This window comes from Lipotes vexillifer, unplaced genomic scaffold, assembly GCF_000442215.2.
Source record: "Lipotes vexillifer unplaced genomic scaffold, Lipotes_vexillifer_v1.1 scaffold1237, whole genome shotgun sequence".
Classification (NCBI taxonomy): Eukaryota; Metazoa; Chordata; class Mammalia; order Artiodactyla; family Lipotidae; genus Lipotes; species Lipotes vexillifer.
The window spans coordinates 172,470-185,131 of NW_006771447.1; the positions used below are offsets into that span (position 1 = coordinate 172,470).

Below are 12,662 nucleotides of genomic sequence, written 5' to 3' on the forward strand. Positions count from 1 at the left end.
CTTAACGTACAGATGCAAAAATAAAAGAACAAACAAAAGGACAAAGTATGATTCCATATATATGAGGTACCTACAACAGCCATATTTATAGAGACAGAAAATAGAATGGTGGTTGCCGCAGACTTGGGGAAGGGAAGTTATTGTTTAATGAGTATAGAATTTCTGTTTGGGATGATGGGAAGTTCTGGATATGGGTGGTGGTGATGGTCGCACAGCAATGGGAATATACTAAATGCCACTCAATTGTACACAAAAATGGTTAAAATGATAAATTTTATGTATATCTTGCTACAATTTTTTTAAATTCAGTAAATAAATAAATAAATGTCAGAGCCGAGGTTCCAAATTACACCATCTGACTTCAAAGCATTTTCTTGTTTGCACCATATCACACACCACACAGTTTTCTGCACTCCACATTCCACCACTCTGTACCTCCCCTCACATTTTGGCATTAATTATCCATATTGGAATTTTATTTAGTTATTTGTTTATTACCAGATGTTACAATAAGAATCTTTCTTAGTTCTGACAGAGGTCCCCAATACTAGCTGCTAACTGCTCCCCAGATTTCCCATGAGTAGGATTTGCAAAGGAAAAGATTGTAATTGGGTTTTATGCATCTCACCCAAGAATAACAAGGGACAAGGCTATCTCAGCAGACAGCAACAGGAAACATAGGTTCAGATGCAGAAGCTAAAAGGGCTCTCATGGCCTGTGATTAGGAGCAGAGCTGTGGAGAAAGAGGAGCTGCAGGGAATATCAGAAAGGCCCACAAAAGCCTCATGAGGAAGTAAATCATCTTAAACACTGCCACAGGCAGACGGAGCCAAGATGGCATCATGCTGTCCCTCATTCCCTCTTCAATTCAGAGGCAGATTCTGGATTGAGACTTTTTTTGTAACTAAAAGTGACCAAGGCACTTTTTTATTATCTTAGGGTGACCCAAATCTAGGACCTGCCTAGATTGCTCAACTAGTCCACATAGTATGTTTGCACAGGTGGGGTTAGGGGGCAGAGGGGAAATAAAGCTCTTTACTGATTGCCAATGGATTGTTCAACAGAAGGCTCTTTGCTTGTTTGTGATCTGTCACGTACACACACACCCAACTCTAAGCCCCAAGAGAGCAGGGACCTGATCTCTCTGGTTCACTACTGTATCCCCAGGCCCAGAGCACTGCCAGGCACTCAGTAAGGACCTGTTGACTTAACAAATGTTCTGTAACATAGAAACAGCAAGAGATGATCAGCATTGTCACTGTTTTAAGTCCCTAAGTTTTGAGTACTGATACTTAGCCCTGCACCCAAGCCATTCCCCATCTACAAGGCAGGACTCCTGGCCTCTTAACACCCCACTGGGCTGCAAGTGGGCTTAGAGGCACTTCTTCCAAGCTATCCTGCTCTAACCTGCTCTAACCTCAGGCAAACACAGATTTATATGAGGGACACAGCAGATACTCTCTGAAGAACAGGAAGGAAGGATAAACATGAAAACCTCAAAGAAAATAAAGGATCTGATTTCATCTTTAAGACATATTTATATTTTGCATTTTTCACCAGATAGTGGGACACTGGGGCAGCAAAGCACAGATCTATCAGAAGCAAGAGAAGCAGCAGTGCCCCCCTGAGTAAGGGATGCACAATGATCTATGGGAATGGAGGGAAAATAACTTTTATTCATATTTATTTTTGTCTCCTTTAAATGTTTACATGCTTTATAATGTGTGTATTATCAATGCATACATAATTTATAAACTAAAAGTATACACATATTCAAATGTTTGCTCAAAACACTTTTGACTGATAGGTGGGGTTACACAATCATAGACTATTAGAGGCCATAGGAGAATGACGCCTGGCCTGGGAGAACCTGGGCACCCCCAACAGGCTGGGAGCTCTGGGCCCATGAGAAGCACATTATAACACCCATCCACTGACAGCACAAGTCTTTTCTGGGTCCTCCTGTTCCACCACTGCATAGGTGCAGGTCTCCTTGTTGAAGATTATCTGGCACTTGTTTGTGTCATAATCCACAGGTACAGCAGCACTGTCATTGAGACAAGAACAAGGCCTGTTAGAAGGAACAGGATGTCCTATAAAGCTCCCCAGGGCCAGCTTTGTGCTGGAAGCAGCCTGCACTCCAGGTGTCTGGGGTGCCCCTCACCTATTTAAGGTCACCCCTTGTCTGGGAACCCCAAAATGCCACCTTCAGGAATCGGTACCCATATATATATAGAACCTAGACTATGAACACAGACCATCCCTGACATTGTTGCTAAATTCCATCCCACGCACACAGTACCACAGCAACTTCCAACAGGCCCAGAGGCAGGTCTGGACTCCTCTGAGGCCAGGCAGCTTGCTTCAGCCTGGCTCTTCTTGTCCTCCCTGCTCAAGAAGTAGCCAGCAACACTGCTGCTTGAATGTGGGAAGGGAATGGTTGTCCCAAGCCTGGCATAGAGGCTTGTTAAGCCAGGAGCTGGCTCAGCCAACAGAAACAACGAGTCACTCCAGGCAGGGACCTTGGAGCCCTAGGAAAAGCTGATGAAAACTGGAAACAATCTCCCCGGGGAAAATCCACCCACACATTCAAGGGTGCCAACAATTTTAGGGCTCATTGCCCCCTTGAAACCCAACTGTAAACCCCAGATTTAAATTGCCCGTCCCCAAGGTGTACACAGAACAGCCATCCCCAGGGCCATTTGTGACAATGTTTCCTTCTACAAGGTGACTCTTGACTTATTTTAACAAAAGAGGACATTTCAGTTCTCTTCCCAAAGGGTAATCTGGAAACCAAAGGGAAGACTGGAAGAAGCTTTTCCCAAGGCACCTGGGGTAGGTGGCCTGGGTAGTGGAGAGGCCAGAGCAGCCTGGGCCACCAACCTCAGCCTCAACTGCCACTAGGCAGCTTCAGATCTGGACAACGGCCCCTACGGCAGGGGTCCCCAACCCCCTGGCCAAGGACCAGTACTGGTCCGCGGCCTGTTAAGAACCGGGCCACACAGCAGGAGGTGAGCAGTGGGCGAGGGAGCTAAGCTTCATCTGCGGTTCCCCATCGCTCGCATTACCGCCTGGACCATCCCCCACCACCCCGCCCCCACCATGGAAAAATTGTCTTCCACAAAACTGGCCCCTGGTGCTAAAAATGTTGGGGACCACTGCCTTAGAGAGTGCAATGGGTTAAAAAATTCTCCCAGAGAAATTTTAATCAAAACGTGTATTTTGGGATTCCCTGGTGGCGCAGTGGTTGAGAGTCCGCCTGCCGATGCAGGAGACACGGGTTCGTGCCCCGGTCCGGGAAGATCCCAAATGCCGTGGAGTGGCTGGGCCCGTGAGCCATGGCCGCTGAGCCTGCGCGTCCGGAGCCTGTGCTCCGCAACGGGAGAGGCCACAACAGTGGGAGGCCCGCATACCGCAAAAAACAAAAACAAACAAACAAAAAAAACGGGTATTTTGCTATCACAAAAAAAAAGTTCATGAGAGAAATTTCATAGGTGGCGAGATAATTATAGGGGAAAGGAGTTGGCGTGTCTGAGCCGGAGAGAAAATATGCCCCTTTCCTCCACGTGGAGCGCTGTGCTAAGTGGGATAGGCAACGTGGCAGGAAAGAGGGAAGGGGCTCTGTGGGCCCTGACTCGGAGTCAGTTACTGTCCCAGGCTTGAGGGACACATAACTGACATAGAGAAGGCATCAAATCTGTTTTAAGTTAATGAATTTATATGCAGAATCTCATTTAACTAATTAATTTATTTTTTTGGTCGCACTCGCGAATTGCGGGATCTTAGTTCCCCGACCAGAGATTGAACCCAGACACTCAGCAGCGAAAGCGCCGAGTCCTAACCACTGGACCGCCAGGAGCCCCCTCATTTAATTCTCATATCCACCTGATGATTCCTATTTTACAGTGAGGAAACTGAGGATCAGAGAGATTAAGAAACTTATACAGGGCACACAGCTGGTATACAAAGGAATGGAGATTCAGACTCAGTTACTTTGGCTCCAGCATCGAGCCTCTTCCCACTTCACTGTTTTCCACACTAGGTCCACGGGACTCCTAGAAGAGGGTCATATTAACATGGCTGTGATGATGCCATCACAGTGGGGTGGGAGGGTATCAAATTCAGTTGACAAGGGTGCTTTGGCCACTCTGGAGGTGCACTCTGATGTCAGAGAGGAAGAGCTCACTAGGCCTTAACCTTGCTGATACAATCGCACTCCAGAGTCAAACTGACACTCGATACAAAGACAATATCAAACTTCAGGAGCACAAAATCAAGGTTCAGTTGTAAGACGCAGTGACCCAGCCAAGGCAATACCTGCAAACCTGCTTCGGGCAGCCAGACATGCAGTGTCTGGATCTGATATTCCTCTTGTTCCATTTAGCACTTAGCATAGGGCATGCTCAACAAATGTATTCAGAACTTTCCAGATACTTAAACTTCAGTAGCATTCAGATGTTCTAAGTCAAGTGCTTGTTCTTCTACTTCCTGCTGGTATCGTAAGACTCTCTGAGGCACTTGTTAAAATTCAAATTGCATGGCCTCCTATAAATTCTGATTCGGTAGGTTTGGGGGTGGGCCCCAGGAATCTGTATATCATCAAGCCTCTCAGAGGAGTCTGTGATCAGGCAAGTTTGGGAAACACTACTTTATGCCAATGCTTCTATCATCAAAGCCACTCCTGTTCTTGCAAAACACTATAGGGCCAAGGCTGATGTGAAGACATCAGATGGATGGGTGGGGGTGGGGAGTGGAGGTGGAGTGGCTGATTTGGATGTAACTACTGAGGAAACAGGGCTATGCTGCAGATATTCTGTTTTATTGGCCCAAGTACCAGAACTTTGGAGTCCACAGTAACCCAGCAGAAAACATCTGTGCGACCTCTGGGCTGATGTGAGTTAAACTTGAGCAGTGAAGCAACTTCGGGTTTAGAGTACAAGGTTCACTACAGATCATCCTTTACTCCCCACATCCATTCCCTCTGCCTGTGTTCAGAGCCACTCCTGTTCCTGCCAATTGCCACAGGCCAAGCAAGACTGCAGTGAAAACCAGCTCACTTCTAGAATAGCTTCAGACTACTGGGTACACTATCCTGTCTTCAGAAACCCATATGGATTTAGGTATTTAATAATAAAGGTTGTTTATCAAGATTCAAAAACAACTTAAAAGAAATAAGACTGAGGTAGAAGCAACCATTAACAGATGCATGGATAAACAAAATGTGAGATATATAATATATATAATTTAATATATTTAATATAATTCTTTTTTACTTTTTAAGGCTGAATAATGTTCACGGTATATATAGTGAACATTATTCAGCCCTAAAAAGGAAGGAAATTCTAAGACATGCTACAACATGGGTGATTCTAGAGGACGTTACACTGATATAAGCCAGTGTAGGGGTTCAGGACAAGCCTCCCCCAAATGTGCCACTTTTGCATGAGGATTATTCTGAGCTAAAGGCAATAGACGCCTTGCAGGTTCAAGAGAAACTACTGTCCCACTAACTACCTAGGTAGTATTAAATTGAGAATTCTTCCCAGAGAAGAGTTATTACCAGAGATAAATTTTATTTAAGTGACCCCGTTTATATGTCATGGTAAACATCTAATTACCAAACATATACTCTTATTCTTGTCATCCTGTAAATGACTCTCCTGTCCTTGGAAGCCCCAAGCCCGTATCCCATTCTTTAGCCCATTCTTTAGGATGGCATATATACCTCATTTTACCTGCCTTTAGGTTTCTATCTCTAAACCTCTCGTGTATGTGGGTTTCCCGTATATATGAAATTAAATTTGACTTTTTTCCTGTTAATCTGTCTTATGTCAATTGAATTCTTAACCAGAAGAACCTAGAATGGTGGAGGAAAGTTTTCTTCCTTCCCAATACCAGTCATAAAAGGACAAATACTGTACAATTCCACTTAGGGTTGTCGAATTCATAGAAACAGAGAGTAGATGGTGGTTGCCAGGAGCTGGGGGGAGGAGGAGATGGGGTGTTATTGTTTAATGCATATGGAGTATCAGTTGGGAAGATAAAAAATTTCTGGAGATGGATGGTGGAGATGGTTGCACAAAATTGTGAATGTACTTAATGCCACTGAACATAACTTTTAAAATGGTTAGGGACTTCCCTGGCGGTCCAGTGGTTAAGACCCTGCACTCTCAATGCAGGGGGCACAGGTTCAATCCTTGATCAGGAAACTAAGATCCCACATGCCACACGGTGAAGCCAAAAAACCCAAACAAACAAACAAAAACCAAAAAAATGGATAAATTCTAAATTTTATGTTATGTATATTTTACCACAGTTAAAAAAGAGAAAAAAGAAAGGAAAAGAAATAGGACTGAAAACTAAACCCCCTTCGGGATGTGATTTTGAAAGAGGGAGTAGCTGTTTCTCCGACAGCACAGCAGCTGCCTCCGCCTCTCAGCCCTGTTGGCTTGAGACTTACATGTTGCAACAGTTAATTCCACCTTGGTCACAAGTACACTCCTCACAGTTCTCAGTCTTCCACTTTGAGTTCAGCGGGTGTATGACTCCATCGAGATCCTTGCATTCTAAAATAATACATGTGGTATCATCAGTACGGTCCCAAAGTCATGCAACCAGAACAAGGCTTGTAGGACATGGGGGCCAGCCCATGCCCTCTGCACACCACCCAGAGAGGGAGAATCTCAGTGACTTTAAAGGCATATAAGAAATGTGCTCGGGTGTTCACTTGTGGCTAAATTCCAGTACTATTCAACTTGTGCCACTGATCATGTTTTCTTACAGCAAGATTAAATCTATCCAGAATTTGTTTCAGAACAGACATTTCAAGAAAATATAAGCCCCTCTCTCTTTAATCAGAGAGCTATTATGAGCCTAGGGGTACTTAGGGTGAATTTTTTTCTGCTCTATTTTGTCTGGATAAATGCCTCATTTCTCCTCTTCCCTTTGCTTTGCTTTTCAATCTCCAATGCACATGTGAAACATCTTGGGCATAAAAAAAAAAAAAAATCTATGCCTGGGTCCCAACCTAGAACCATGAAATCAGAATCTCTGGGCATGGGGTCCAGGCTGCCATATTTTTTAGAAAGCTCCCCCAACACATTCAAATGTTCAACCAAGAATGAGAACCACTGCTCTAGATCCATGGTGGTCCATGTGTGCTTGAGGGATGAGCAACTTCAGCACCACCTGAGGCTGTGAGACAAGAAGACTCTCAGTCCACTCCATGCCCACAGAATCAGAATCTGTACTTTAATAAGATTCCCAGAGGGTTTGCATGCACATTTAGAGTTTGAGAAGTACTAGAATAATCAATGACTCTTAACCCTAACTGCATGTAGGAGTCAATCAAGAAGCTTCTATATGTGTAGCTCCTATCCCAGTGATTCTGATTTACCTGATCTTGAATGGAAACCATCTGAGCATTAGTAAGCTTCAAAAGCTCGCCAGGCAATTCTCATATAGCTAAGATTGAGAACCACTATCCTATTCAAATGGCAAGTTGAAGTCCCTCATTTTACTCCATTTATGTATCTGCCCTAACCTTCTATCTCATGTAGATTTAAGGGCATTCATCTGCCAACAGGTTATACCTACCAGGATGCAGTCAAATAACATTGAAAAGCCAGGACTTACTATTAGGTGTAGAGTTCTGATTAGATATGATATAGCACTGAGCACTGCATACAGTCACGAAGGTGGCTAAAACCACGAGGCTACCCAGAAGAGGATTCTGTAATGCAAAGAAGGGTCAGGGAAGAAGAACGAATGAATTCAGTTGTAATCACTGACTGCGTATCCTGTATGGAGGTCCCTGCTAGGCTCTGACAAGTGGTTTGAAGGTAGAGCTTCTACCTTCAGATAATCTAGCAGAGGAACAAGATCTATACAAGTTACTAAAATAAACTGGGGAAAAAGCAAAATGTGAGTGAAAAGTCATAGAGCAATAATGTTAGTGTTCTATTTTATTACAGAGGAGGTTCAGGAAACCCTTGTGGATAAGAGATTTTTAGCTGTTTGCAGAGCCTGTATAATTTAAAGGACAAATGAGGGAGTGAGAAGAGTTTCGGGAAGATAATAAAACATTGACAAAAATACGGAGACAAAGAAAACCCAATTGGAGACTTGCTGGAGCTAATTGGGTTAGTTAGAGTTCTTAGACCACAAGGGTAAGAACTTCATTTTCCAGATGATAAAGGCATCATTGATGGCTGATGAACATATCAGCTCATCTATGCTGATACTGGATCTGTAGGACAAAGGAAAGTATCAAGCTGCTCTTGCCATCATTTTGAGATGAGCAAGCAAAACATACAAACTTTGTGTGTGTGTGTGTGTGTGTGGTATGCGGGCCTCTCACTGTTGTGGCCTCTCCCCTTGCGGAGCACAGGCTCCAGACGCGCAGGCTCAGTGGCCATGGCTCACGGGCCCAGCCGCTCCGCGGCATATGGGATCTTCCCGGACCGGGGCACGAACCCGTGTCCCCTGCATCGGCAGGCAGACTCTCAACCACTGCGCCACCAGGGAAGCCCACAAACAAACTTTATGGTGGGGGTTTCCAAGAACCTTTTAAAAAGGAAGATGTGGTGAGACAGTCTTTGGGACGGTGTAATAAGCGGGTCTCATCTGCTCATTTGCAGCTGTTTCCTTCAAATGGGATGCGGTGTTACAGCACAGTGGTTGCCCGGCAGGTACCACCTGGCTTTGGATTCCAGCTCAGCCCACAACTAGCCATGTGAATATGTAACCATTCTAAGCCTCAGTTACCTGCTCTGTAAAGTGGAGATAAAAAGAGTCCTGTGGGAGATCTAGAGAACAAACTAGCAGTTACCAATGGGGAGAGGGAATGGGGGAGGGGCAATACAGGGGTAGGGGAGTAAGAGGTACAAACTATTAGGTATAAAATAAGCTACAAGGTTATATTATACAACACGAGGAATATAGCCAATATTTTATAATAACTATACATGGAGTATAGCGTTTAAAATTGTGAACCACTATACTCTATACCTGTAACATATAATATTGTACAGCAACTATACTTTAATTTAAAAAGATAGTCCTGTTGGGAGGATGGAGCGATGCATGTCATATGCATGATGAATGAGACATGTGCTACACACACACTCTCCTAGACCCAGATTTTGACACCCCCCCCCCGGCACTGCAAAACACATACACAATTTTGTGGTGAGTAAGCAAATAGCAGGATAAACTTTTGGGAGGAAGTCATGGAATTCATAAAAACGTGTTCCAAGCAATGATTAACTAATGTGGCAATATGAAGACAATTTGGAAAATGGTTACAAAGAAAAGTAATATGATACTGTGATTTTTAAAAAATATTGAACCGAAAAAAAAAAGATGTGGTGAGAGTACTTATTCTGTAAGATGTCTAAAATTAATTATGAGCTGATGCTACTTAAAGTAGTGTGTTACTGATATAAGAATAGAAAGACAAATAAAGGGAACAAAATATAGAAAACCCAGAAAAAATATATATTTATAAATATATATATAAATTTACTATAAAATAAACTTAGTCTTTGAAATCTGTAGAGAATGATTATTCAATAAATGGTATTAGAACAAGCGGTGAACTATTTGAGGAAGAAACGAAGTTAATTTTCTACTTTAGTTCCCACAATAAAATACATTCTAAAAGGATTCAAAGGTTACATTTTTACAATAAGATCATAAACTAATTACAGAAATATAGCCAAATATCTTATTCTAAGCATAAAAGGAAAAGAAAAGAAATAGATTTGAATATGTAAAAGTTGTAAGTCATAAACAAAATTAAAAATCAATTACCAAGTTTGGAGAACAACATCAATGTATGAAGAGTTTCTATATATCAACAGGAAAAAGAGAAGCATCCTTAATTGAAAAATGACAAAGGAAATAAAGTGGCATTTCACACACACATGCACAGACCCTAATAGAAATGATGAATAAATACATGAGAAAGTTCAACTGACAGATAACACAGGAAATGTAACCATGTAGATAAAATAGAATCATAATGGGATGGCAAGAATAATTATTTAATTTCTAATACCCAGAGGGAAATAGAGGCATCTATGGGAAGTAAAATGCACAAGAATGGGGACTTCCCTGGTGGCACAGTGGTTAAGAATCCTTCTGCCAATGCAGGGGACAGGGGTTTGATCTCTGCTCCAGGAAGATTCCATATGCCGAGAAGCAACTAAGCCCATGTGCCACAACTACTGAGCCCGTGTGCTGCAACTACTGAAGCCTGTGCACCTGGAGCCCGTGCTCCACAGCAAGAGAAGCCACCGCAATGAGAAGCCGGCACACCGCAACAAAGAGTAGCCCCCGCTCGTCACAACTAGAGAAAGCCTGAGTGCAGCAATGAAGACCCAACGCAGCCCCCCAAAATAAAAATAAAATAAATTAAAAAAATTTTAAAAAATTGCACAAGGAGGGGCTTCCCTGGTGGCGCAGTGGTTGAGAGTCCCCCTGCCGATGCAGGGGACACGGGTTTGTGCCCTGGTCCGGGAGGATCCCACATGCCGCGGAGCGGCTGGGCGCGTGAGCCATGGCCGCTGAGCCTGCGCGTCCGGAGCCTGTGCTCTGCAACGGGAGAGGCCACAACACTGAGAGGCCCGCTTACCGCAAAAAAAAAAAAAAAAAAAAATTGCACAAGGATGGTTTGTATTGGAACAATTTTTATGGAGTGTATATCCAAAATCTTAAAACTACACTATTTGCCTTCATCACGTCTAAGTCTTCTCACTTCTAAGACTTGATCCTAAGAAGAATGGCACAGAGATCATTGTCTCCTCACGGATGCTCACTGCTGTGGGAAAATGGAAATAATCAAAATGCTCAGGAACAGGGCTGGTTGAGAACCTGATGATTCAGAAAAGAAACTGGTCAACTGAGGAAGTAAGAGAAAATTAAATGACATGAGCAAGTGATCACCAAGTTTCATTAAGTGAAATAACAGGTTACAAAACAGTTTGCTTGGTGTGATTCCTATAATGTAAAAAGATACATAGAGATACTGAAGGTTCTGTACCACATTTTAACAAGTCATTTTGGAGCTGAAGGATTATGACAACTTTCCTTCTTTGGACTTTTTCTCTTATCTTCTAAATTGTCTACAATGAAATGCATTGATTTTATAAACAGAAATAAATCAATTCTTACAAGAAACCCTCCATGCATTTAGCTCACACCAGGACTTGAAGGTGCACCTGCTCTCTCTGTTTTATTCTTTTGCATAAACTTCAGCTTAAGGTCATTGTGGAAACCTGAATTTTTTCTCAAAAAAAAAAAAAAAGAAAAAGAAAAAGAAAAAAGGCCAGGCTTCTTGACGAAATTTCTGCTCTCTTCATCCAAAAAGGGAGCTCCTGGGAGATGGTGGTGATCATGGGAATCTTGAAGGTCTTGTTTCACCAAGTCACAGAACAGAGGTATCGGTAGGCATGAGCCAGGGCTGCAGTCCAGGGTGAGTGAGGACTGCAGAATTCCCAGATCTCCCACAGCTCTGAGCAGAGGCCCCCAATTGAATGACTGGGGGATGGAGTCCAAACATGGTGACAGGGGAGAACCAATTATTCAGTTTTGAGATTAACCAATTGACATTATCTCAAAAATAGCCTGCCACTGGCATGCTTTTCCTCCCCCTCCTTTCTCTCTCCCTCTCTCCCTCCGTTCCCTCCCCTGTAAGAGAGGTTCCTCCACTTGGGTGGGCATCAGAATCACCTGGGTTGCTAATAAGGAACCCCCAGTCTCAGGCTCATTGAAGAAGGATGGGGTCATGGCCTTTGAATCTTTACCAAGTCCCCCAGGCGGGAAGCACAAGAAAAATGATCAAAACCAGTGCTGCTTCTATGTGCATATGAGACTCTGGGAGATCTTACTAAATAAAATGCAGATTCTGCTTCAGTGGAGTTTAAGTCCTCATTCTAGCAAGCTCCCAGGTGATGCCACTGTTCCTGGTCTGAAGACCACCCCTGACCAGAGAAGCTCTGAACTTCCTTCCTGATCCCATATTCTATTCTTCCACCTTCCCTCCCTCCTCCTTCTGCTTCCTTTCCTGTCTTCAGTAAACATAATCCCCTGGTACATGCAGGCACAGGAGACAGTGCAGCTATAAGGCCGGCAAATGTTATATTTTCTAGATGGTGCTGCTTTGTGCCTGGCCTTGAGATGAAGCAGGCTGGTGGTGGCCCTAGAAATTGTGTCCTTTTAGGTAAGTCGCTGCTCCTTGAAGAGACTTGCCCTGTAGGATCAAGAGTCAGGTGTCTTCAAGGGGGTCTTAGTCTGGGCAGGGGCACTGCCGGGGCTGTAGCTTACAAAGTTCACTCTGAGGCTGGAGGAGGGGGTCTGAGTGGAACCAGGAGGATCCCACTGTTTTTCTACTATTCCCAGCTCTGTCTCAAGACCAGTCTCTGAGGCGTGGCCTGAGGGAGGATCCTCTCCAACCTCACTTTCTACTCCTGCTGGTTGGCCACTTCCTTCCTCTTCCTTTGTACACCAGGAACAGCCCAGTTCATTCCGTTTTACTCTAGGAAAGGATACTTCGAAAAAGATCAAGTTTGAATTAAAGACAGAGAGGAGACCTACATGAGTTTTTATAGATTTTGATGCAAAATTTTTTCTTTCTTTCTTTCTTTTTTTTTTTTTTTTTT

The 12,662-nt window shown here is 43.5% G+C and overlaps 1 protein-coding gene across 1 annotated transcript in view; it reads right to left on the bottom strand.

Annotated features, from left to right (window-relative positions):
- Positions 1–1,917: 1,917 nt before the first annotated feature.
- MSMB (microseminoprotein beta) overlaps positions 1,918–12,662 on the bottom strand; it is an 11,780-nt gene continuing 1,035 nt past the window's right edge. The window contains exons 2-4 of the mRNA XM_007446781.1: positions 7,636–7,732; positions 6,461–6,566; positions 1,918–2,047 (exon numbers count right to left, since the gene is read on the bottom strand). Coding sequence (XP_007446843.1) covers positions 1,918–2,047; positions 6,461–6,566; positions 7,636–7,732 — 333 coding nt within the window. The remainder of the gene's footprint in view (positions 2,048–6,460; positions 6,567–7,635; positions 7,733–12,662) is intronic.